The 27489-nt window shown below is 40.5% G+C and overlaps 3 protein-coding genes across 3 annotated transcripts in view; all 3 read right to left on the bottom strand.

Moving 5' to 3' along the window:
* Nucleotides 1-28: 28 nt before the first annotated feature.
* srsf10a (serine and arginine rich splicing factor 10a) lies at nt 29-4754 on the bottom strand. The gene is made up of 6 exons (XM_061081036.1): nt 4569-4754; nt 2946-3050; nt 1909-2012; nt 1651-1819; nt 1012-1062; nt 29-926 (listed from the first exon to the last, which is right to left on the bottom strand). The coding sequence occupies exons 1-6, from the start codon at nt 4631-4633 to the stop codon at nt 653-655; spliced, it is 768 nt and encodes a 255-aa protein (XP_060937019.1). The 5' UTR covers nt 4634-4754; the 3' UTR covers nt 29-652.
* An 871-nt stretch (nt 4755-5625) lies between these two features.
* On the bottom strand, nt 5626-6511 carry fabp10a (fatty acid binding protein 10a, liver basic). The gene is made up of 4 exons (XM_061080534.1): nt 6353-6511; nt 6092-6264; nt 5838-5927; nt 5626-5730 (listed from the first exon to the last, which is right to left on the bottom strand). Exons 1-4 carry the CDS (start codon nt 6417-6419, stop codon nt 5680-5682), a joined length of 381 nt encoding a protein of 126 aa, XP_060936517.1. The 5' UTR covers nt 6420-6511; the 3' UTR covers nt 5626-5679.
* A 718-nt stretch (nt 6512-7229) lies between these two features.
* Nucleotides 7230-27489, bottom strand: part of myom3 (myomesin 3) — a 45783-nt gene continuing 25523 nt past the window's right edge. The window contains exons 14-36 of the mRNA XM_061081015.1: nt 27203-27386; nt 26256-26430; nt 25997-26118; nt 24569-24756; nt 21282-21408; nt 18653-18834; nt 18327-18441; nt 17470-17626; nt 16701-16807; nt 15899-15943; nt 15485-15621; nt 12775-12919; nt 11721-11780; nt 11531-11598; nt 11237-11347; nt 10907-10994; nt 10641-10679; nt 10295-10400; nt 8887-9050; nt 8715-8751; nt 8488-8510; nt 8342-8397; nt 7230-8210 (exon numbers count right to left, since the gene is read on the bottom strand). Of these exons, the coding sequence (XP_060936998.1) occupies nt 7938-8210; nt 8342-8397; nt 8488-8510; nt 8715-8751; nt 8887-9050; nt 10295-10400; nt 10641-10679; nt 10907-10994; nt 11237-11347; nt 11531-11598; nt 11721-11780; nt 12775-12919; nt 15485-15621; nt 15899-15943; nt 16701-16807; nt 17470-17626; nt 18327-18441; nt 18653-18834; nt 21282-21408; nt 24569-24756; nt 25997-26118; nt 26256-26430; nt 27203-27386 (2709 nt within the window). The 3' untranslated portion in view covers nt 7230-7937. The remainder of the gene's footprint in view (nt 8211-8341; nt 8398-8487; nt 8511-8714; nt 8752-8886; nt 9051-10294; nt 10401-10640; nt 10680-10906; nt 10995-11236; nt 11348-11530; nt 11599-11720; nt 11781-12774; nt 12920-15484; nt 15622-15898; nt 15944-16700; nt 16808-17469; nt 17627-18326; nt 18442-18652; nt 18835-21281; nt 21409-24568; nt 24757-25996; nt 26119-26255; nt 26431-27202; nt 27387-27489) is intronic.

Genomic DNA, 27489 nt, shown 5'->3' with positions numbered 1-27489 from the left:
TATCACAACACATTATACACATACAAAACAGATTTTAAGTCTTTATTGGTAAAACACACCAAGTAAAACCATTACAATTAAAACATTTCTATGGGACATTAGAAGTAATTGATCATAGAACATGAGAACGAAGGCCTGGCTCTTACATATTGTTAAATTACAAAGTTCTGGACACGTTCCATTTATCATCCACTGCCTCACTTTGGCAACAGCTACATCAGTGCCCCTGAATCCAGACATGTGGGGTCGGGTTATTTAAACACATTGGTAATACTGGCCAGATGTTTAATTGAGTTTTTAATCCTTAACATAACACACCATATGGAAACAGGCATATTAACAAGAATATGATATTGCATACTCAAAGTAAAAAAAAAAACGATAGTACCCATGACATTATCTTACCCTTCAACATCCAACATTACACAAGTCGCAAATAACTCAACCTGGCCTGTGCTTTCATGAATTACTTAAAAACAATAACAGTTTTCACTAAGCATAAACATAACATCCAAGCTGTTGCTACTGCTCTTTCCTTTGGCAACAGCCCCTTCCAAAATGTGATGATAATCAAATTCAAATATAGAGCATATCACTGTAGTTATCATAAGTTGAAGAGTAACATCCTCAAGGGCTTTGGTAGACCAGAGAATTAGTGACCACCAGACTTGCGTCCAGCCCAGGATCTGGAGCGAGAGCGTGACCGAGACATGGATCTAGAGTGGGAGCGGGATGGAGAGCGTCCCACGGACTGTTTCTGGGAGGCGGAGTTTGGGTGGAAGTCTTCAGCCGGGCTGTCGGACCTGGACTGGCTCTTTTTACCTTTGGGCCTGGGTCTTGAGGCGGAGGGGGAGTGGGACGCAGAGCGGCTGCGTGACCCTGGCTCATGGTGTGCTCTGTGGTTATCACGTGGAGGACCTCTGTACCTGGTGGCAATAAGCATTATTAATGATAAGAGAAGGAAATATTTGTTTAGCCGCTTACTGACCACAAGAAAACTTTCAATCATACTTGTTATTTTCTTGGCTTCGGCTCCGTCTGTGTCGACTGTAGGACCCAGAACTGTGCAGGGAACAAAGACAACAGAACAGTTTTTCAGGATGTAGCTCTCACCAAGATGTAGGATGAGCGAACAATGCGTTCTTGTATTGAAGCAGGATATTTGAATTTAGAAACCAACCACAGTCAACCAAATCCTGTTGAGTTTCAGTTGACTCACGCAGGTTTTATTTGGTGAGATGTTGGTGTAAGTTGTGCAAGACGGTGGTGGAACGGTTAAAGACGTAAATACACGAAGACCCTTTGTTAAGGATCCTTCAGGAACTGACAGTGCCTTTATGATTTAAGTTAAGTTCTGTTTATGATACTTCAAACCTTCACCAAAATAATCCAAAGTGCTCAACGCATCTGTGATTTCTAAGGAACTTCGTCGTGTAAAATAATTTGACCCAAGTATTCCAATGCATCTTGATACTCAAAAAGTATTCTGATTAAATCCAACCCCAAATCACTACATACATTATCGGACACAGCGATCCTCCTACAGTCTAACAAACAGTGTTTTATACAACACCACAAACTCTAATACCAAGTGATGGACAATGTCAATAAAATGCAATTGTAAATAAAGTAAGGTTGCCAACAACTTACTCTCGAGGGCTCTCCGACCTCCTGGGACGGCGTTCGTAGGAGGGGCTCCGTGACCTGCGGCGATCGTAACTGCGGCTACGGGATCGGCGGCGGCGGCCATCCCGCTCATCGTCATGGCGAGAGGAGCTGCGAGGGGAACTGCGCTCCTTCGTCTTCATCTGGTTAGGTGCTTGATGGACAGTTTAATAAGAGAATGTTAGGTACAAAATAAACAATTTTAGCCAGACAAGTGTTAGATAGGAAAGCAACGGTTCGTACTCTTGCGGTCTCCTTGGGCAAATTGAATCTCAATCTGACGTCCACTGACCCATTTGCGGTCCAGGTTGTGAAGCGCGTCTTCTGCATCGCGGACGTCTTCAAACGTGCTGAACTGTTAAGGACTTTTGTTTTGAAAATTGGGAAAGCTGGGACAAAAGTCTGCACACATGCACAACAATTACAGAGAAAAGGCTGCAACACACGTTGACAGCTACAAATGAAAAACACACACAGCCACTGGATCAGTGTGGCAAATTTATTTCAGGTAATAATTGAAAAGTGTAAAGTTGTAATAATCCATTCATGATGTTTTTAAGTCATAATTTAATGTCTTCAGTAATACCTACTGCAATTGCAATGACATAAAATTGAATCAGAAAGGGCCACTTGTGATTTCAGATTGTGAAGACAAGACAAATGTTGATGGTGATCAAATTCGGTAGGATACGAAGAGTTTGACTTGTTACCTTTAATATGCTTGACCTTTGACCTTCAGCTTGATCTTTATTGTCTTGGCAGAAGAACTTGAGGTTTCCTGCTTGTCTTTGCCCAATAAACACTTTGCTTTTCCTCCCTTCCTTTGGTAGACAAACGGAAGCCTGGGTGCTCTCTTTTCTCCTCTGTGTATCTTCATGCTTTTGCTCTCTCTTTATTTTCCCAATTCCACTACTGCTTGTCGCCTGGGTGTCTTTGGCTTGAATCTACTCTACAACCGCCTTTCAACTTTCTTTGGTGTGGGGTGTCCAGAACTGTTTCTTTACCATTCTAAGGCAACAACAGAGGAAATATTGGTTAGGAATAGATTGGAATTTGAAAACAGTATCTTTGATAACAAAAAACATGTTAAAATATTGCATAAAAACATTCCCACACAATGGGATCAACATTTGTGATTAAACAAAAATAAGAGTGACTCCTCCCCAAATAAACACATCAGGTCAGGTTCCACTGCAGCTGGACAGTGAGATTTCTTTCATACGTAACATTTCCTCATTAAAAAAAGAACACCATCTTGAAATTAAAAGAATAAAGGATATTGAATGTAAGCAAATCCTCTCGGCCGTCGAGTATAGAAGTCAAGCGGAAGGTAGACATCTACAATAGGCCCATAACGACCAAACTCACGTCGTATATCCTCTGGCCTAAAGTGTCATGAAATAAGCACATTTATTCTGCTGGCTACCATATGAACTCAGCCGGAGCTCGGTGTGCAGGTTATGTACACAAGAGCAGGTTCCAGCACAGAACATGACAACACCTGTTTGCAAACAAAATATGTTACTGTCAAACTGACGTGTCCTTGAGGTGTAATTGCACATGTAAAAACCCAGACCTTAAATTAAACATAGGAATAGCAGCATCATCTTTAACAGAGCAGATGAAACTGGCCTATGGGAGACTTTCAAAGACATACTGGTTTCAAGGATTTATGAATGACGATATTGGCTTTACTCCTAACTACAAACTACAATACGGATATATGGATTCAGAGATGTGACGACTGCACATTATATTTGAACACAAAAAGTGTTTCAGAGGGAAATTTGTTATTCTTATAAAGATCGGCGGACCAAAATATCATATTTTAGTATTGTTCTAATTTATATTTTATGGAATATATAGTAAATTTTAAAGCAAAAATATAGATCAGTTAGTAACCGTAGCATTATGTTTTATTTAAGTCTGTGGACAGTTGTGTATATTCTCCTAATGTTCAAAGAGCTTTGTTAACTTGACAGTGACTCGTTAATCTTCTTACCTTATTTCTGAAAGTTATAGTTTTCAACGATATATAGATTTAACAAAGACGAAGATAAAGACGGGGTTTTGAACAAGAAAAGAGATTCAAGAGAATTCAAACTGTGGAACTGTGTTGGACTTTGTTTAGCAGGACAACAAACAGAAAGTAGAAGTGTGAATATTCACTATGCACTGACAGTGTTGCCTGTTCACATGTGAAACATAATTATCCAGTTATATGATGAAAGCATGAGAGAAGAGAGAAGCCTTTAATCAGGAGGAACTGAAGATATGTTCCAACCTGGACCTTTTCATCTCACATCAATAGTTATCTTCAAATCCTGTAACACAGTACTTGTGTTATTATATTATTACCTGAAGATGAAAGGTCTGTAAAATAATATTTATTTTGAATAATCACATGGGGGATGTTTTGCCATGACACAGAACCAGTAAATAAACAAATCACCATTTCCTTTGTGTGAAGGTTTTTAGAACTGAGACATGAGAAGTTTGCAGGTAAGTTAATTCTACAGTAAATTAAAATAAACATGTTGGTCATATTAACATGGATACAGGTAACTTCCTTCACACACTGTCACAGTAACATTAAAATAATAATTTATGTCCTGAATATAATAATCCATATTATTGTGGGAGAGTAAGATTAACTTCAAGTCAACGACACGGTCTTTAAGCTTCTGTTTTCTATGAACTGATAAAACCCTGAGCAGCTTTAAATGCATCTAGCTGTGAACACAGATCTGGAACCAGTGCTGGGTCGAAGTGAGCTGATCCTGGGTCGGTTCGCCTCTGTGTCTGGGGCCATTTTGTCCACAGATGTTTGCTAACGAACTAGCATCGCGTTAGCTTAGCCACGCATCCACTCACGCTAGCATGGGTAAAGAATGACCACATACCTGGACTCGTCAGCGATGTTTCTGACGAACAGAGACGTGTTAGGAGGCCGCAGGTACCTGGCCATGTTCACCGGCACCTCACACAGTAGAGTGGCCGGGAATTGGTTTATTACAGCCGGGTTTCTACCCGCACAAAGCCCGGTGCTCTGCTGCAGCTAACACGAGCTAACACAAGCTAGCGTTAGCTCCGTGGTGAAAGGCTTCTGGACGCACTGCGCATGCTCAGAGACCAAGGCGCACATACAGGTTATATTTAAGACCTATTATATATTATTTATAATTATTAGATTAATTTAACAATACGCTTAGTAATAATAATAACAATAGTAACAATATCAATAATATAATCTTAGAATATAGGATTAGATGGTAAATATCCCTTAATACTTCCACTATTACTAATTATAATAAGATAACAACAACACCATTAATAATAATAATAATAATTAAAATAACACCAATAATAATGATGTATAAAACCCTCGGATCCATTCTTCAAATCCAATTCAGCACTTTTATTGGTTGAAGAATGACACTATAAGCAAATGATGATGCAACATGCATATAGTGACATTTGTTCGAATTGTGTTGTATTTGTAAATAACAACATAATAACAATGTATATAATAATATAATTTAATGTCCCTCAGGTCACACATGGCCCCTGGTCCAGGGCAAAAAGCCAAAGCTTATTTATTTTGAGGAGCTCTTCCAATTACACAAAGACAAAGCAAAGCCTCATAAAAGGACCAGAGCTGCAGGGACGTTAGCATGAGTTATCATAATCAATAATTTCTGGACCCAGAATATATTTTCTGAATTTTTTAATTTAAATTTTTGCTTAAAATCCCAATTGGCTATAGACTTGTACTGCATATCCCCTGCACAAACTCACACTACCAGCAGGGGTCTCAGTAACCCTAGTCTAGTGCACAAACTGTTGGTGTTGGTCAGTATATTACATTCATCTTTTAATATCAGGTATAGAGGTGAGTAGGACCGTTACACAGAGAGTCATGCATGAGCATTTGCACAGAAAAAATGACACAAACCCATCTTATTTAATTAACACTTTTATTTTAAATAGACTTTGGTTTCTACACATCGAAGTTTACATCTTCTTGCTCTTCCTGATGAGAGAGACTGAGCCCATGGTCAATGTCTGCAAAGGGATAAGAAAAAAAAGAAAATGCATTTGATATATATTTCAGCTGATTATGCATGAGGAGAAACATGTAATTGTGAGCCAACTGGTAAGATGCACTGTACCTCGACCATTTCTCCTCCCTTTAGCTCTTGGATGTGACAGAACTTGCCAGTGTTGCAGACCAGTTTGCCCCCCTCCATGTTGACAATGCACTGGTGGTCAGAGAAATGATACAAAACTCAGTATTTGTTTGAGTAATATAACTTCTGCTTTTAACATATTTATACTAAAAATGTAAACCAGAGACTGATACATTACTTTAGTTATTGAACTTCTGTGAGTGTTGCAATATAGAATGTGAGTTAGTTAAACAAACCTTGATCTTCTTGCCGTCCATGGTGGTGATATCAGCCTCTTTGCCGACGGTGAAGGAGTTGGTCACAGACTTTCCTGGGGTCTTGGAGGTGATAACAAAGTCGTTGCCACTCTGCTTGATCTCAGTAATTGGCTTGATGTCCTTTGCCATCTTGATGATATCCTCTGGGAGGTCTGTTGAGAAAGTTTTATGTTAATTCGTGCACAGTTGAAGTTAAAAGCGAGGACTGAAAATTGTCTGGGTTGCGAGTGCTATTCTCACCCATGGCCCTGAGGAACTCCTCGTAGTTCTCCTGAGAGTAAACCTGCCATGTTCCGTTGAATGCCATGTTTTCTTGAGGGTCTGGAATCTCCTTCACCAAAGGTTGGAGGAAGTGGCAGATGTGTGAAGCTCAACACAATGTGAAGAGCGTGCGGCTGCTCCCACCTTCTTATACTGGAAAGCAAAGGGGTCCCAGTGCTGATGGGTAATGAGTAACAAACCCCTTAATGAAGTAATCACTGCTGTTTGAACAACCTGGAGTTCACTTACTCCTGTTTGGCCAAACCTGCAGCGTCCAATGAGTTTAAACTTACACTGTTATTTTGTGTGGGGAAGACCTTCACTGAATTTAAATATTTTTACTGATAAAAAATTGCATGCAGAAATATGGTGTCTTGCATAATTAAAGTGACGACTGTTTAAATGCAAACTTTTTGCATTTTTGTGGATTTTGATGGATGACAGACAGGATGCAAGACGCTCAGAAACCAGGTTCAAACGTCCACGACAGAATAAGGTTAATTTAATATAAATTAAATGTGGTTAATTTAATAATTTAAAATGTGGTTAATTTCATATGAAATAAACCACATTTACCTCCGATTCTTTGATTATAACGTGATCTTAAATAAACTTTGTTCGTGCTCTCCCTCACGTTTGCAGTTCAACCTCCTGGTGTCACTCTGGGACCCAGTGGGGTTAATGACACTGGGGACTGTTTGCTTTTAACGTACGAGACATCGTGCCTGCTTGCAAAATCATATACAAAAAAAAACTGTAGTCCACATTTAAAACCATATATGATCCTAAACTCAAACCTAAGATTACTGTAATGAGATAAAACTTGTCCTCATAAAAATAATACCCAGGTGAAATATTTACAGCATTAGCTTTATTCACCATGTTACACACACACACACACAAACAAATGGCACTTTGTGATTTAACAGTTGCTCCACACAATGGTGACTGTGGCCAGCAAACATGGCCGTGAGATGTCGTTTATAAAGCCACAATCAACTACAAGTAATCTAATTAGTTTAATTTGCTAATGTTTGCAAACATCAACTAGCATTAACACTATTACTAACCTATGCAGGGTACACAATAGTTTCAGCTAACATTTGCTGCCATAAGCTGTAGTCACCAATCACTATGGTCTCAATGGTGACGATAAAGACCTTGAATTAACTTGAATAAACTTTAAAGAGGAATATAAATGTTAGTCACTCTTGTTATGTAAAGAAACACAAGTGAACTATGTGAGTTTGACGTCTCCATCCTCGGTTAATTTTGAAAATTACATTTTGATGGCATGCACAGTCTCGTATTTAACTTTTATAGAACATTTGGAGATTGCTTTTCTGACACTTTCATTATAATTCCCTCATATGCTCTAATACAAGAATAACTCACCATTTCATTTTACCTTCTGTCCATCCATCCACCTTCTCTTTCCCTCTATGTATATTTGATTTTGGATCAAAATGTGGGATTGAATGTCATCCATCATCTCTTTATACAAGTGAAATCTCAGTCTGAATTATATAAAACATGCAGAGCTACTTCTTGATTAATCTTCAGTCTATAAACCCATCAACACAGCGTTGACTGGAGGCCTCTCTCCGTGCTTGTACACGCTCACTGTCACATCGACCTTCTCACAACCGTACTGGTTGCGCACAAGGATGCTGTACTTCCCAGAGTTTCCCGTCTTGATGACGTTGACGGTGATGGTGCTGCACTTGGGCTCTTTAGTGATGGTGAACTGGGGCTGGTCAACGATCTCCTTGTCGTTGTGAAGCCAGAGGATCTCTGGGGCTGGTTCTCCTTCGATGAAGCACGTCAGACACAGAGACTGAGGAGAAGACAAGGAGAGGAAGTGATTACAGGAGGAAATGACAAATTGTTGACAGTAACAAAACAGTGCAAGTGTGTATGAAACGTGTCTCTAATAGTGTTTGCAGTTCTGTGTTGACAGTGACATACCTTGTCCTCCATGATGGCCACCACATCAGGAAGACCTTTAGTCACTCTGGCCCGATCTAAAACAAAATACGACAGCCACTGTTACATCTCTTAATCTCTGTTGTGGACATAAATATATAAGGTTTAACACATAATCGGAGACTCACTTTTGTCAGCGATGGCTGCTTGCCTAAGGGAGGAAAACAAGGGTCAGATCAATATGACATTGCACAATGTCAAGCAGCAACAGTCACTGCTCAGATATTTTTCAATGAAAAGGGTTCAAGGAAAAACGACCCCTGTGTCAGTTTGTTTTTTACTACCGACTCCTCACTGTTGTCTTTTAGTGTCACAGCAAACCATGCAGGGTGATACTATCTACTGCAGCACTTACTTCAGCCTCTGGTGCTCCAGCAAGGCGTCAGCAAAGGCTGTTGGAAGTTACAATGATGGTCAAGACAAAAACAGACCAATTCAAATTGTAATCTCCTTTGCAATGATATATTTTCATAATCACAAATTGTGCAATAAATCAATTTAAATCAAACAGTATTGTTTCCACTCACCTTGTCCAGACAGGTCCAGAGACCGTTTATGTGTCTCTTTGCCGTCGAACATCTCCAAGGTGTATTTGCCTTTATCGTTTTCTGTTGGGTTTAATATCTCAATCCAGACCATCTGCATGTTGCTCCCGGTCTTTGTTTTAGCTCCCTGGTCGATCCTCTTCTCCCTACAGAGGAACACACACACAAACAATGTTGATTCAAGTCGCCACAACCCTATTTGTATATGCCAGATCCCCAAAAGGTTAAACGGCCCAACGCTCATTATAGTTATAATCAGTTAAATGCAAGATAACGTTAACGAAATTCACAATTTCGGCAAATAAAAATGTAGGCAAATAACTTATTTCTTACAAAATCAGGAGTCAAAAATTCTAAACTATAAACTCGTAAATAGGTGAAAGGGACAATTAAAGCACATGTTTTTTCTTTCATATTTATCCATTTACTCCTGGTCTGTATTTTTCAGTTTCCCTCCCTTTTGGAGTGGCTCTTCCTAAATTCCCCAGCAGATGGTGGTATTGGCCTGACTAAAGAAACCAGCTATACCCGGACGAATTCATCAGGTTTCATTAAACAACCAGCAGTGCTATTAAACAATTACAAACGTGTTAAAGTCTTTAAATATAATGAAATGTACATGTACATGATCAGGGATCTTTCAATTTCTCTGTAATTTTTTTTGACATTCTCTGCCACAAAACAAAAATTCAAAAAATGTTGGTTTCCTCCCTTAACTTACATTTTCCCTTTAAATATGTTTTAGATTGGATATAAGATGTTATTAGTCTGACAGTCTCCACTTGATCCATCTTTTCCCTGAAGCCTTCTTTTCTTTACTGGAATTCAGGGTTAAATTCAGGAAGAAAGAGACCTTTCCCAAATAATTCAGCCTGAAATATTAAATATGTTTGAAGATGGTTTGGCTGCAGTACGTGAAGTGAGGAGATAAGAGATTATAGAACACAAGTAGGATGAAGCAGGTGTTTGAGAGTCCAGATGTTCCTCCACATTTGCATGGAGACATCAACATCCAGCTGCACTGTTAAAGTTTAGTCTTCTAAGTTGTTACTAGTTGAACTTTGATGAGGATTTTAGGGGCTGAACATTAATCAGTGTTGCAGACTCTGCCAAGTGGAGAAATGATTGAATAGATTAGTTGATTATCATTATCTGTGTCCTCTTCAGTGTTCTCGTGTACCTCTATAAACAAGTTTTTTGTGGCTACGTTCATGCTGTGCACATGCACACTAGCTGCAGCTGTGGTACGACCACACTGGTGACTGCACTTTGGGGCTTTAAACTACTTTCCAAATGAGGTCTCTTGCAGAACTCAAGCTAAGTTTCATTCATCTTTCTCAGCAGCTGCTTCACACAGAACGTCCGGTCAGATTGATGCATGTGGACTCACTTGAAGTTCCAGCTGGTCTTCAGGTGGCTTATGTAGTATTTGAGGGAGCAATAGAGCTTGAGACCTGCAGCAGTGCTCTGAACGCTCAGTGGTCCGGCTGATAGCGCTGCAGAGACACACAGGGAAGCCATTTTATTAGAGTTCGCATACATTTCAGTTTCTCTGGCAGGATAAAACACTGTTTTTACATAATCTGGGGAGGTCAACCGCTTTATATACAGTCGATGAGGGTCGACACATTAATATTCTCTGAAAACAATCAGTTTTATTATCCTTATCCCAAGACACACACACAAGGTGTAAAATACAACACAAAGGTTGTTCATTAAAGATGTGAATAACTCACCACACTGTTTACTCAGCTGCTGCAGGAGCTGGTCATACTCTGTAAATAAAAAGAACAATCAAGTGTCCGTACAGTGTTTTTTTATTTACGGCTGCAAATACCAAACCAAAGAGTGAAGATGGAAGATGGAAGCTGAGAACACATAATGAGAGAAGATGACCACAAATTCAAGCAATATGAGTTATCTCGTTTCTATGGAGGATGGATGATTTGTGTAAACTGAAATGGCCACAGGGACAATGGACACTCGTCTGACGAGGTCTCACCGTTGTCCAGTAACTCCAAGGTGCTGACATCCTCTCCTCTCTTATCTGAAACTGCAGCTCTGTACGAGCCGGCCACCTCCTTTGTCACCTAATGAAATGAATGAATCAAATCCACCTTTTATTTACAAGTTAAAATAGATGTCAAGGTGCATCTGGGACCTTTCCAGACTTAATTCTATGACCATCATCTGCCTGTCAGAGCGTTCTGCTTGTGTTTCCCTCTCTCTACACCAGCCATCATTTATGATTCACATTTGTCTGAGGCCTTCGCGCCGCTCCACACATTAATCAACTGGAAACAGATCATATATCAGGTTTATTTCTGGCTACCTGTGGGATGGTGAGTGTGCTGACTCCTGACGACTGGTCGTACAACTGCTGCTTCACCTCCATGCCGCCTTGAAACCACTTGAGAGACGTCTCCTTGTTTGTGTTGGTCACCTGTGTAAAGAGACACGTACCAAATCTGTTCTATTCTCTCAGAAACTCAAATGAGACCAAAGCAAAAAGTCATTTTATAGCCAAGTTTAGAACTTTGTAAATGATTGAAGATTTTCTATATTCGTTGATATGTTAATTCTATTATTCCCATTAGAAAATCTATTCTATACGATGTAAAAGTACCTTGCATTTTATAATGAGTTCACAGTCTTCATTTATACTCCATGACAGGAATTCCTGGAAATATGGTCCTTAGAAAACAGAGCAAATTATTAATACATTCAATATAAATATGTAGTGAACCACAGTAACATAGACAAAGGTATAAAACATGTTGTTTATTGAATTTATAACAGGTTTTGGATTTTCTCACCGGACTTTCTCTGGTGGTCACGTCGGTTTGCATCTGCCAACGCCAGCGTCTGACGGAACACTGACAAAGAAACAAAGAATTATATCAGATTTTATAAATATCAGACTGAGAGAAAAATAGACAGAAGACAGAATCACGATGGAGGAAATGATGACAACCTATCGCTCCAACAGATTCTTAATGTCAAACACATGATGACTGAACACAGTTTACTGTTGTTGCACTTAAGACGGTTCCATAGAATCTTTTTTTATTGATCTTTATCTTTACTTTCACACAAGAAAAAGAATTTTCTCCAAAGTAACAAAGGCACGGATCAGAATAAGATAAGTGAAACCTGTTCCAGTAAAATGAAATCAGGATAATTAAAGTCTGCTTCAAGACAAGATTTAAAACATGATTCTTTGACCTGGATTTTATGTCCCTGCAGAACCAGTTAAGTTATTGTGGTGCAAATCATATCCTGTAATTTCTGCAGATGATGGTGTAATTAAGTAGAGTAAATGTTTGGCATTCAGATATAATGGGACGGTGAGAGGCTGACGACCTGAAAAACTGTTATTTGCCCCAAAACGCCATCACTGTTGCGAGAAAATAAAAAACTCCCACCAATAAAACCACCTGATCTTAATGTTCTTCTGAATTTTATTAATGATCTTGGGTGGAGGATGCTGATGCTCGGCCTTGAGGTGCGTTTGAAAGGTCGTAAACTGATGGGTTGGGGTAGTGTGTTTTAAAAAAGGCTATATGCAGTTTTTTCTGAATAGTGTGTTTAACGATGAGTTTCTCTCTTGTGGGGATCAATAGCATCTTATCTCGTTGCTCAATTACCTTCCACTTATTCAATATTTACAAATAAATAAATAGATTTTTTCCTGACCTAAAGTGATCCCATTGAAATAGACTATACAAATATGTCACCTCATTAAGCTGCTAAATCCTTCAGAAAAACAGACTCTGTGTGACATTCCCATTAACATTGATCTTCATTTATTATGGTACAAACTATAAAACAAAGCTAAGAAGACAACTTGGCAGCAGGTGAGTGACCTACTGTCGTCCACAAAGACCAAAGTGAACTGGTTCTTGGCACGGCCGTCTCTCAGCTGAGCCGTGTACGAGCCCTCGTCCTCCTCCTGCAGCCGATCAAACAGGATCTCCACCAGACCTTTGGCCCTGTCCAAGTTGATCTGACGGTTCTGCGGGGGAGCAAACAAGCATTGGCACACGTACAGTAAACATCAGCTCCATGCAGACAGATGGCACACAGACGAGTGCAGACAGGACATCAGCTTTTGCTGGATGGTTACTCATCCAGGGAGAATACAGACAGGAGCAGTATGGACGACTCTTATACATATTTCAAAACACACACAAACAAACAAGCAAATACACAAAGGAAAGAAACAGCCTTTCAGCTCATTTTCATGGCTTTTACATTTATCATCAAGATAAGTGTGTGCCGTGCATGTTGATAGGCCTCAGTGCTGGCTGTGATTTGTGATGAATGGCAAGCCTGAGGGCCTTAATCAGCCAAATGGCTTTTGAATTTGCAAACCTCAGCTGTGATCATTTGGAAATAACGTGCAATCAGCGGTGTTCGGATGGAGCCGCAATACCGGCGAATAATGGTATCAAGTGAAAGTGGAACGCGAGCGGCGAGTGGAGAGCAGGCGGATGTAAAGCAGTTTCCCGCCTCCTGCGAAACACGAGCTAACACCGACAAACAAAGTGCAGCAGGCCGAGTTGTGAAACCAACAATAAATATATGTGCGGCGCTGTGTTTGATTTTCTCTCTGTGGACACGTTGGTTGCATGGTTCAATAACCCAGACGACAGGCGTGCTGATTATTTTTAGCGTGGTGTCATAACACACATATTGGAGCGGAGGAGGTTTGTTCCCGTTCAGTTTTTGTTCCTGGATGATTACACAGTTCCTTTATTTTGGGTCGTCTCATATCAAACTGCGCTTTCAAATGCCAAGTGAACTCTCTGCGCCTCGTCTCCATATATTTCATTTTCCTTTGTGCTGCGGCGTCACAACATTTCTCCAGCAATGATGCAAAGAATGTTAATGGAAATGCTTTTTTGTTTTTCGTCCCTGTGGATTCGACTGAGCTGCTTCCTTAAATATGTGAAAGACGTGCTGAAAACTATACGTATGTTTATCATGAATATATCTTTGAACAACACAATTTTTACCCTAAAATAGCAGCTTCAGAATGAGTTTGAAGGTTCACTGGAGAATGTTTCCTCTTTGGTTTCCACTCCTCACCCTGTACGTCTGTTCTATGTAACTGTGGTGAGTGGGTACGACCTCCTGTGCTTCAATCGTCTAGCTTAACTGTAGATCAGTTAAAAAGACTCAGAAGACATTAAAAACCTGAGTTTATCTCCAATATTCAGCAGGAAACTTTTAAAAATATGATGAATTCTAAACAGATTTTGTTGGATTTGTTACAGCAGCAGCTCTTCTGGTTCAGGAATCAGAGGATCCTGGGTAATCTCCATGTCAGAGCAGAGAAATTATACCCTTCGGGGATGAATAAAGTACTATATCTATCTATCTATCTATCTCCACTCAGTACATTGATAGACTGTATTTTCCTCTACATGTCAATCTCTGCATGTGGCTGCAGAGGGCGCTGTTGCTCAGTAAAAGTCACATATTGTTGCTTTAAATTATTATATTCGATGCCTCCCACATCTACGTCTCTTTTGAATTTCAAAGAGCCATTTCATCCAGGAAATATATATGATTTATACGTCTGAACAATGTTTGTTTGAGGAAAATAGTACAAATTGCAGATTTATTCCTCCTCTGCTTTTCCCTAAACAGATGTTCTCCAGCTTCACTCTCACACGATGCAAAATTAGCTCTGTTCCCGGATCCTTCTGCTGCCTCGCACACCTGCACCTTCATCTTCGTTGGCAGCCCCAATTTCCTGCCCTCCATGATGTTTGATAAAACATAATTGCTGTTTTGGATTCATAGTGACTTGTCACAAAGACAGATGCATGCAGCTACACACTAATGCTGTATAGTTTCATGACGTCCGTAATTTTCCTAATAAATCTGTTGTTGCAGAAATGGAAATGTACGCACATTTATTTCCATATTCAAAAAAGGGCAAAGTTATGAATCATAGGCGGTTCTGTAGAGGCCACATAGACAAATCACAGAGGGAAATCAACAGAGCCTGAATAACCAGTGGTTTTCCTTATGGACACTTGCCTGGTCGAGCTAAGTCCTTAAAATCAAGATATTTATTGTTACTCCCCCGAGGATGTGGTGATTTGTTTGTTTGTCCATTTGTCTGTTGCTTTGTAGGATCATAAAAACTACTGAACCTGGTGTGGTTATCGTTCAGGGAAGAATGCATTACATTTTAGTGATGATCTGGATTTACAATCTTCACTGATTTGTTAGAGAATAATTCATGTATCTTGAAGTTTAGGAAATCAGGATCTAGTTTCTTTAGGGGCCTGTTGGGCCTGTGGCGGAGGTCTGTGCTCCACTGACTGTTTTTCTAGTTTCTGTTGGATTTCACAAATATGTTGAAGCCTTTGCAAATCAATAAAGCATTTCCTGTCAATAAATACCATATTTCCTGTTTGTGTTCATGCTTTCATCCAAAAATTCTTTACAGAATGAAGCTTTGTAGGAAGAGTGAGGATCCAATGCTCGATTGTGACAGGGTGTGGGACACGCTCGACTCTGTGAGCCGCCGCTCCACAGGACAGCTTGTGGGACGGGCTCTTACCGGAGTGCTGGAGATTTCATGGTCATTGAAGATGAGACGGAGCTCGGCGGCGTCACTCAGACTCTCCGTCTGCAGCCAGAGACGAACGCCACCTTCCTCAGAAACCTCCACCTGCCAGCCCGACTTCAGACCTATCACTGCAAGAGGGAAATCAAACACAGGGTATTAGGGGCTAAGCTGAATTAATTAGAAAATCATTTAATCAATGAAGAATACTTCACGTCCCAGTCCTGCTATTTTGTTTGCTGTTGTGTTACATGAGTATTGTATTTCTAAATCAATACTGTAAATCAATGTACCTAGACCATTTGTAGGATGTTTAACAAATCTCCTGTTAAAAAATGACTCCCTTAGCAGCTGTTAAAACCGTGAGACCTCTTCAATCACACAATGAAGCATCTGTGTGGTACCTACGTGGATTTCTGACCTGCCAGCTGAGTTCTTTGAGTCGTTCAAGGTCTGTGAAAAAGTACAACAGCAGCGGAAGGTTAATCACCCTGATTAAACTTTGATCACATATTGTAATACCCACGGTTAAAGTAGCACCGAGTAGATCAGCGGCTCATGTAGCTCTGTTTGTAAAGCTCCTAAGCTGGAGAGTTGATTGGAAACGGGCGTCGCTGGAGGTCGGACGCGACCTTGAGGAAGTGACTGTGAGGGGGACGATTATTTGCTTGAGAGAAAAGCTTGATAACCCTTAAAATTAAAAGTCCTATGTGTAACCCGATAGCGCCGAATGGTTGAGGCTCATAACAGATGGGTGCAAATGGCTTTAGCAGAAGGTCACTGGTTTGACTTCTCGGTATCCCCCTACTCTCTTTCACCCAATTTCCAAGCACTGCCACCTCACAGCAGAAAGTTTCTGGGTTCAACCCGGGTCTTTCTGTTTGGAGTTTGGATGTTCTCCACGTGTCTGCTTGCTTTTACTCCGGCTTCCTCCCACGGTCCAAACACATGCACCTTAGATTCATTTGAGACTCTAAATTGCCTGTAGGTGTGACTGTGAGCATAATTGGTTGTTTGTTTCTACATGTCAGCCCTGCAATAAGCTGGTGACCTGTCCAATGGATCCCGCCTCTCGGCCAAAGTCAGCTCTGATTGGCTCCTCCAGTGGATGGATGGAAAATGTGTCCTGCTTCTCTTAAACAACAGATCTGAACTATATTCTTTCATTTAGCTTGAGATAAATTAAGAATTGGACAAAACCGATTCTTACCTTCAGCAGTGAAGTCGTAGCTGGAGGACAGGTCGGGGTTGTCGCTTGTCTCCACGGTGTACAGACCCAGATCCTCCTCAGACGGGTCGGTGAAGGTGAGGACTGACCTGACGGATGAAAAACAGACAAATGCATCGAGCGAACATCTTTATCTTTGTGTTTATCCAGCCTGCGGTAAAGGCTGCAGCGGGTGCTGCTTTGTGCCGCCAACCGTCACATCTCACAGTGCTTCCTGTCCCAATAGCTTTGACCTAACACCTCACAGCCGACTGAACATAAAATTAGATTAATTTCTCTCCTACATGCTGTAAATGAGATGTGAGAGGTGGCTGGGCAGCTTATCCTCAAGCTCGGAAACTGGATAATCCAAAGAGGCCGACATTCGGTGGGAATCCCAGTGAGAAATACTTCTAAAATTTAGAATTCAATGAATTCAAAACACCTGATATTAACATAGCCTCTTTCTTAAAAGTTATTCTGTAGAAGCATAACATGGTTTGTGTGTTAATATTTTGTCCATCCCTGTGTTCTGGTTAGTTTGAAACCTTTTGAGACGTGGGTCATTGCAGCTGCAAAAACAAGAGATGGCACTTTGAGTGTGAAAAGCACAAAGACGCTGTGGGAGAGACATGAGTTTAAAGGCTCCAGGGAGACTGACACCAGAAAAACATTTCCCTCACAGCTTGAGTGAACCTTACCCGCCCACTGACCCTGTCACAGATCCACCTGATCACAAGGAAAGAGAACGTGCAGCATGTGATCGACCTACTTGTTCTTCGTGGTTTCTGTTTGGGCTCTGTCAGGGTCGACAGGCTCCGTGTAGTTTCTGTTCCAGAGGAACTCGCTCTCCTCATCCACCTCCTCGGGCTCGTAGCCCAAAAATATGAAACCGTCGTCGTCCACACCAATCTCGATGTCTTTAGTGCCTGAGGAGGGGAAATGTAATCACAGCAAATATACAGAGGAAGAAAACTCCCTATGAAAAATGGATTAACTCATTGCTCATTTTCTGTGTCCTTTATATTTCATGTCCTTTATAAATGTTTTATTTTAAATGAACTTATCCTGATTATGCTCTCATCTTTATTTCAACTTAATTTATTTTTCTTGCTATTTGCATACGCTGCATATCTGTAAAGCCACGTCTTCACGTTCATTTATTTTTTAAATGTATCTGAATAAAAAGTAAATCAATATTGCATGGATTGGTTGGATACATCTTGCACGTGCTCTGTGGTGTAAATGCAACATCTGTATTATTGATAACTGAATTAAACTGACATGAAAAGAGAATTTCAAAGGATTAGTTCAGCATTTTAAGAAATCTGCTTTTTCCCGCTCTCGATGATAAGAACACAGTAGGATCGACACCACCCTAATGTCATATGAAGCTGGAGGCTTAAGACAGGGTCAGGTTAGCACTGTCCCCCTGTTTCCAGTCTTTATGCTAAGCTAGGCTAATCATTTCCTGGGCCCAGCTTCATATTTAAGACATGACAGTGATATCAATCTTTAGATTTCTCATTATCTCATATTGTTTCTGCAGGTCCAGCAACTCCAACGTGCCTCGGAGGGGATTTATATTATTATTGAGATACTCGTATATGTGGAACCATGATGGCTGACCTGGTTTGGTCTGAGCTGTGACTGGCACAGAGGGCAGAGATGCCTGGCCTATCCCGGCCTCATTAACAGCAGATACACGGAAACGGAAAGTCTGCCCTGCCTGCAGATCCGACACCTGGGAACACATCAAACATTTACTGGTCATGTGCGAAATTCCTTTAGATTATTCAAAACCTCATGACCTTAAGGGATGTAGCACTCCAAGCTTCTGCAAAATTAGTTTTCCATAACATAATAATATACTCCCACTTAAAATGGACATTTTTGGTTATCATAAATCAGGTTGAACTCATCTTACACCAAAACATTTGTACAGTTCCACTCACCTTGTAGTTTGTGTCGGTGATTGGTTCGTCATTTAAAGGCGTCCACTCGTCTGATTGGTCACCCTGACTGGATTCCAGTAAATAGCCAGTGACGGGGCCTCGTCCTTCGTACAGCGGAGCGTCCCACAGCAGCACCAGGGAGTCGTCTCTCACCTCCCTGAACTGCAGGTCGTACGGGCAACCTGAGAGAGAAGAGCAAGGGTCACGACCAAACTCTCCCGGTCAGTGTGTTTGCTCTGGAGATCAGAGGAAGAAGGACCAGCAACACGTTGATCCAAAATCCGAATCGACCGAATACGACCTTTGAGTCACGTTGGGAAGTCGCAGCAAAACAAAAGCAGGAACACCAGCTGAGTCCAAAGCAGTACAGTGACTTTGCTTTAATCTACCCCTCCTGACTCCAGGCCGGCACATAGTAGTTAATTTGCTTAATGATTTTCAGTCACTTTTAAATTATTAATGGCACAGAGGAAAGCCCATTTGCCAAGATTAATGAGCTGTGCTTTAAAAGTGGCCTCTCTCCATTTTCAATATTAATGTCACAGGAGGCTGATACGAGCACGACTGTGGACCGAGCCACTGCACACTGGACCAAGTCTGGGGCTGAATATGTGTGTGTGGTTGTATTTGTGATTGTGTGTTTGTATTTATTTATGATGCCTTCTATTGTGTCAGGTTGATATTCTAACTAAATTCTGCAGGTGAGAGAAGAGAATGAAAATGGTGGAAATGGAGTCTCCTTCAGTTTTTATGTTGTGCTTTAACAGCATTAAGACCAGAAATGTACATATATTACACATCCACATACCAATATCTAGTGGTATATAACTATATTAAGTTATTTCCTTATATCCATTACAATCTCCTCAGGTACATCCTACATTTGCTTCTGCATCTGCTGGTCCAATACTCTCCACATCCCAAATGATGAAGTATCCACACTCTTCCAATATAGTGCAATAACCCTCCTGGCTTGAAAAGTCCAAAGTCCAGAAGTTTGTTTCGAAGCAAAGTCTTTCCTGAAGCATTGAGCTTAATGAGCAGTAGTGAGTGGTGGGTTTTCTTGGCCCTGGATTTTGCCTCTAAGGCTTCTTACAGATGCAGTTAAGATGAGACAGAACTTTATTAATCCCAAAGGAGATTCTTGTGCCAGGTATCTGCTCCATAGTCACAATATAAGAATGAATAAGAACAACAAAGTTAAACAATAAGTGAAGTAGAGAAATATAAAGGGTTATAAAGAGTAAAAGAGAGACCAGTGCCTAAATAAATAATATGTACAAGGTCCTGGAATGCTCACAAGTATCCCATTATCTTCTCTTGCATTCCACACCAGTCCAGTGACACTGGTGGTAATGCATCTATATGATGGAGCTCTGATTGTAATTAGTTTACAGACGTAAAGCAGGTTATGACTTCTGGATGAAATATTACTTTTGATGTCCAAATAAAGTCAAAGATGCTTGATCTTTATGGGACTGATAAACAGTAACATCTCACATGATCAAGATAAATATGACATATTCTTTAAATCAATAGATAGATAGACCAAAATATTACCATGCGATTTTTCTCGATTTAATATATTTTATTCTCTTCTTCTTTCAACTCCTGAATGTGTTATTCTTAATCTGTTATACTAAATAAGGATGTGAGTTAGACAATAAGAAGCAGTATTATATAGTATAAAGATACATATTCAACACTATCTATAATAGGAAAACATGATTGAATTCATAAGCAGGTTTTAGGTTTTGTTACAGAATAAATAACACAGCTATGTTGAAGTAAGTAAAGGCCACTGTAAATTCAAATTAGGTTAAATTATATTTCTTGTGTTTCAAAACTTTGGTTTTTGATTTCCACCTTCCGAGCAGTTTCACTTGTGGTCTCATTATTTGGTTCGACCACATTTCAGCAGCAGAACCACTGCCCACTAACCCCTCTAATACCAGAAGATACATGTATGACACCAACCACCTCTAATTCTACACCATTACTCAGGCTACTGCATCGTGCACTTGTCTGCTGACCACTGCCTCTACTCTGCACTTAAATGGCACTTTATTCAAATAGCCAGTTTTTAATTCTGGCCCCTCTTATCGACCAGTCTAATTTCACTTGAAACCGCCGTATGCACTTTTAACGGTGTCGTTTCAAATAAACATAAAATGGTGGTAATGGTAATGGCTCCTCCAGGGGTTGATGGATGGTCTGCAATCAATTACTCTCCCTTTACACACCCGGGTCAATAAAGCTTTTGTTGTGTGAACTCGCAGCCTCTTTTCTCGTAGGTTGGTAATGTCACAGGCTCCGAGTTAATTAGAAATTCGGAATTTACAAAGTGAATGACCTCCGACATTAAAAAACATGTTTTACATATTGATGCTTGGATGTTTTCAGCTTCACGCTTCCTCTGTGCTCACTTCAGCAAGTCTGAAGGCAGAAATTAATTCAATATGAAGATTAGTTTGTGACATCTTGTGACCAGTATGTTAAGTGTCTGTATGCTCTGGATTTTAATGAAGCGAGTTTTCACAAGTTATTTTCTTACTCTAAATTTCTTATTATATTGTAAAAGACTTGTGGAGGGGGATTGACAAATAAATATGAGATGTTTCCGACTGACCTGGCTCTGGCATTGTCCACTTCTCACACAGGAAATCGTCACTGGCCTCGGAAGGCTTCCCAACACCGGCCCTGTTGGCTGCAAACACACGAAACTGGTACAAGTGGCCACTGGACAGGTTACACACCTATGGAAACAAAGCAGGGACAGAACGTTAATGACAGAACAACCCGGTGAAGCTGAAGACAAAGGAGTTCGGATACAAATATATAAAGTTTCAATACTATGTCTGATCTTTTTAAAATATCAATTTGACATTAAATAGTTTGATGAAACTGAAAAACATCAGTTGTACAGCTACTTTTAGTTTTTTGTGTCTTTATGTGTTAGTGGATGTTTGTCAGTGCATGTTTCCATCTTGGTTTTCGGTCTTCATTTAATTAGTTTAATTTCAAAGTTAATTTAATTAGGTTTGCTCAAGCAGAATCCTCAATGACAAGGCTATTTAATTCATGGACTGTATTTACATAGCTTTCCATTGCACCACTCAAAGCACTTCACAGTACAAGCCACATTCACACACCCACACCCACACCCACACCCACACCCACACACCCACACACACACACACACACACACACACACACACACACACACACACACACACACACACACACACACACACACACACACACACACACACACACACACACACACACACACACACACACAGAGCTGCTGTATGCTGCACTTCATACACAACCAGCACAGTCATCAAGGGCAATTTGAAGTTCAGCATCTTAGCCAAGGACACTTCTGCAGATGCACTGACGGCGCAGGGATTGAACCAACAACCTCTCCAGTCTAATACAGAACATGTTTCACTGTAAAATCCGGACTGGAATCGCTTTCCTTTCTTTTCTTTATACCTTTTGAAATACTGTTTGATAACACACAGTATGTGCAGCATTCTGTATCCTGCTTATACCATAATACTCCTTTGTGTGAATCCAGACGACTCAGGTCAAACCGTCGCTGCTGCAGATTTCCACGAGGATCATCTGTCACATCACATAGAAGCAGACGCTGCCGGTACAGTAACACTCCAGACTCCAGCAGGCATTTCATGTGGGATTAGCTCTGCTGCTTCTGCTGCCGCAGCATTTTCCTGCCGAGTCCCTGAGACACTTTTGCTTCGGGAAGAGAGGAGGACTCAGCCTTATTGATCTGTTCATTGATCTTCCTATTCACAGCCACTTAGACTTTAAGGCCCTTATCTCGCCCGTGAACAGTTGTGAACTTCTGCTCACGCTCCCGGCGGCTAATTGACACAAGCAGAGGGAGCTTATTTCAGAGCAATGGCAATCGCTATCTAAAAACCAATTTCCTCCACAAAATCACCCCCCCCCCATCATTATCTATAGCTGCTTCTCCAACCAGATTATGGTAGAGGCACAACCCTGTTATCAGATTAATATACAGACCAGCCGAGACAGAGGTTGTCATGGCCTAAGAAGTGGAACGAAGTACAGCTTTCATCCACTAGATGGCGAACAGGCTACATCTGATGAATATGACCCATTCATCATCTGGTTGTGACCTCTGAGATCAGAGTGAAGCTCTGCCTCTTAAGTTCAGGGTCACGAGCAGGGAGACATGAGCCACTGTAATCACAATCAAACCTCATGCACCATTTATATTAATTCTCACATTGCTGTACAGTAACTAAGCGCATTATTGATAATAATAATAATAAATTATATTTCTAAAGCAGCTTTGATACACAAAATGCAGCTCAAAGTGTTTTACAAAAAACGACACTAAAGTAAAAACTAATAATTGCGTTCAGCTGTAAGCTCCTTGTACATTTCAGAGGAAAGGATTGTTCTTTCTGCTCCAGTATATTTATCTAACAGCTTTAATTGATTAATTTAATTCCCCTTTCAATAAAAAAACATGTGATAAGCTTCTAAAAGAAGATTTAACATGTGGTTTCCAAATTTGTCTTTCTTGTACCCCCGACTAATAAGCCTGTAGTCGGGATTACTTGTCATGTTTTCAAATCTTTGAGTTAAAGAACTGTTTGAGGCTCAAAGAGGCAGAAGCATTCAATATTTCTCCAAAAGGCAAGATCAGATAAAAAGTTCTAAAATTAAATCTATGTAAGAGAAGTTTTATTCCTTCCTCTCACTGTGGCATATTGAAAGGGAGGCAGACAACATTAACCAACTATAAGAACAAATTCAGTATTAAGAATCTAATAAAGTGATATATAGAACGAGTCAATGCATTTCAAAGCTACTCAAAATAGAGGAGCTTTACTTGTAAAAGATGGTGTCAGGTTTACAGTATTTTCATAGTACTTTTACTTCAGGGTCTGGTTCCTTTGGTTGTTCATCTTGCTCCTTTAGCCCAAAAGGGGGAGCTGCGTGTCCTCAGTGGAATGGTTTCTCCAGTCAAAAGTGTTTCCAGTCGTCTTCACCTCTAACTTTGATTCACAGCGACACCGTCGTTTTCTGTCTAATTGGCTTCGTCTTTGTTTTTCCTAGCAGCTAAAAATGACCACACGTTGGCACAAGGTCTAATTACAGAGGACCTGTAATCTACCTAAGTCAGGGTACAGATTCAACTTTCCTCCAGGTCTCCATGGACACAGCTTGTTGCCAAGTGACACAGCCAATGTGGATGAGGGAGCTTTGGCCATACTTTAAAGACAGCTGCTTAATATAGGAGAAAACTGTTATTAATGTAATTAGATTAAAAATAATTAACGTATGGTAATGATATGTAGAACAACCTTGGATGATCCCAGGAATCTATATTAACTCTCCACATTTTCATCAGAAGCTGAAAACGACTTCCTGTTACCTGAGAATAAGGAATTCATTTTTTATTACTTATTGGATACTTTTAATCTGACAGCAAGATACTGCAGCCAAAGCCATAATTTTTATGATACAGCACAGACTCTAATGGCTCTAAATGGCTTTGTCCATACCCATTATATTTTAGCTCGATTTCTGGATCGTGGGAGGAAGAGGAGACACATTGTTGATGTTGGTGTACAGTCTCTGTCTATACATGAATGTCTGAAACCAAATTCTCTGCCACTACATCCAATCATTGTCAAGATGTTCGACTGAAAGCCAACAAATGTAAACCTGATGGTGACAGTAGGAGAAAAGCTGTGGACTCAATTCATGAGGGTTCATTCTCTTGGGACCATGAATCTCTGTCAACACTTTTCCTGGCAATCCACCCACTAATTGTTGAGGTCTTACAGTTTGGACAAAGCATGATTAAAAACTAGATGCACCACATCGGTACCATCTTGGAGCTTTACTGACCCGTAGCTTCCTCTCTTTGACGGGCTTGACGTTGACCTCTCTCCATGTTTCCATGCCCTTTTCCCTCTGGTCCAGGTAATAGCCACGTACGAGATCTCCCCCATTACAGGAGGGCGCCCTCCAACCCAGCACCATCTCCGATCCAGTGCACAGCAGCAGGGCGATGGCAGAGGGAGCGGAGGGAACATCTGGAACAAGCAGCGGGATTCACAGAAAGAGAAATGAGTGTCTTAGCAGGAACATGTTCTTGTTAAATAGACTGAGAAATGGCACTGACTCCCTGACAACTTCTGTCTGCACTCGGAAAATTCACAACTCTCTTTGCCAAGCAATTATTCAACTCCTATTATGTTTGAGGAAAATGTGTTTCTCACAAAGAGTAATGGAAGAAAGGAAGTGAGAATATTCTGACAGTGAGTGGCAACCAGAGTAAATCATCATCGTAATGTACTGCGGGCTACAGAGAACACGTACAGCTCAGTAGCTCCTCAAGAGGGAGATCACCACCACAAAGCTTCAAACCATTGACCATTATAACCTGTTGCTACTGCAGTCAGCCACTAGATGGCGATCAAGACGCCTCGGCTTCACTTTTGAGGAGCAGTAATGTCATCCATCTTCATTTACAGTCTGTGCTTTAAACCAACTAAGAAAGATTTAAATTGAAAGGACTATTATTTGCTGGCGTATGTCCGGACGAAAGTGTGGATACAGGAAATTGTTTTTAATAACTTTCTGTGCGAGATACAGAATCTGTCATCAATTTCATTAATTTTTGAATGAATAATTCATGGATCTTGATAAAAGAAATCGTGCAATCTGGTGTGAATTGAAATAAAAATCTGTATAGCAGTAAGAGTTAAATGGACTGTGTATAAATGTAAATGTACGTATGTCCCAGTATTTGAAATAAATGAAAGGATAAATTAATAAAAATAAGAATAAATCTCTGAATATGTTTCTTTTTAGAATGTAAAACATTTTTCAACAGATGCTTTTGTAATTCTTGTTGAGCTGTGAAAAAACATGGAGGACTCACTCTGATGCTTTTGAGTGTTTTATTATGCTTTTTTTAATTTGGAGGGCACACATGCTCTCGAGGATTTGAGAGAACAAACTTGTGTACTTAACAAATCAGTTAAAACCAACAGTCCAGCCTTTGAATGTAATTAAAATGAATCGGTGGCACAAGGGGCCATGAAACCATGTTTGCTGCGTTTGTTTTGTTTGAAAAAATGCATCACTTGATTTATTCAATACTTAAACACATTTAAATACTTTTTTTGCCTCAACTAGAATAACTGTGTGTCGCTCTTTTGGGAAAAAGCATCAAATGAATAGAGAGTCTGAGATATTTGAATCGTGTCAGGACAGAAAATGAAATATTGTGTCCAGTGCTTTGTGTATTCGTTCGGCAACTGCACGTACAAATGGCCGATTTGACGATGATGGGCTCAGACTCCTCTGAATAGTTGCTGTTCCCTGCTTGGCTCACAGACTTCACCCGAAACACATATTCTCCTCGAGTCTTCAGACCGTGGACAATAAACCTGAGGTGAGGGAGAATTGAGATGAATTTACATGCAGACACTGACCCAGACGTGTTGAAATATTTAGACCACAGAGACTCACAGAAGAACTATTGATTCTTCCTGCAGCCGCGGCCCAACCATTCTATCACAGATACCTGTTTGTGGCGAGAGGCTTGTTGTTAACAGTCTTCCAGTCCTGTTGGCCAGTTTCGCTGTAGTACAGGTAGTATCCCAGAATGCCTTGTTTTTCGTTGGGCTCCTGCCACTGGAGCAGCACTGAAGTGTCGGTGTCTCTGACGGCCATCACAGAGTGGGGGGGAGCTGGCACCTCTGATGGGAATCACATAAAAAAAATGTGATGTATAATTCAAACTTTGAAATATGATCAAAAGATGAGATGCTTTGATCAAATTAAACCTGTGATTCCATTAGACAACGTTTTAAAGCTGATCTGCTCAGTGAGTCGGACAATGGAGAAAGTTATGATGTTACGTTTTCTATTATTAAATATCTAATACAAGCCTTAGAGATTTCTTTTGAATTTTGACCACTCAAAGTATTATAGATTGCTTTCATCGGTGCGTATTCATGCATGAAAGCACATATAAATACACAAATTACTTCACCTTATTAGACTCATCTGAGAAGGTAAAGCACAGAGAAATATGAATAATCTGCAGTTTAAAGAAGTATTTGAATGTATTGGACTTGTTTGTTAGATGTTAAGGATACACTCATAAGAGTTCTTCATATTGACTTTTTAAGACATAATATATATAAAACAATTACTGATCAGTGGAAAACACAATTTATTCTTTAAATCAAAGAGGGAGTTAGTTGCAGTCCTAATTGACAATTCACTGGGAGATATTTGGTTTCTTTTAGTATTTTATATTTTTGCGTCTGTCATCAAACCAATTTCCCACATCGGATTCTCCTAGGATTACACCAGGAGACCAGCTAGAGAAAGTCCAGTGCTTGTCTGAAAGCAGCTTAAGTGTCCACATTGTCACGGCTCTAAGCCGGGAACAGAAAAGGAAGAGCTACCTACACAACGGGTCAAGTAATCGGTCGGTGGTAGAACACGACACAGCTCTCTCACCTTGTGGCTTTCCCAGAGAGATGGGCTCGCTGGGCTCGGAGGGGTCACTGACTCCGTACTTGTTGACGGAGCGCACTCGGAAGCGGTACTGCTTCCCCTTGACCAGGGAGAACACTGGGAACCTGGGAGAGTTCACCTCCATGTCCAGACTGGCCCGCTCCCAGCTGCTCTTCCCTGCCAGCGACTGATCGGAGCACAGCGTTAATATGAAGTAGAAATATCCACACAAATAAGATTTTAAAATTCTACCTGCAAGGACACGTTCATAACTCAGTATCCTTCAATGC

Source organism: Limanda limanda, chromosome 11 (assembly GCF_963576545.1).
Source record: "Limanda limanda chromosome 11, fLimLim1.1, whole genome shotgun sequence".
Classification (NCBI taxonomy): domain Eukaryota; kingdom Metazoa; phylum Chordata; class Actinopteri; order Pleuronectiformes; family Pleuronectidae; genus Limanda; species Limanda limanda.
This window is presented reverse-complemented; position numbering and strand designations above follow the sequence as displayed.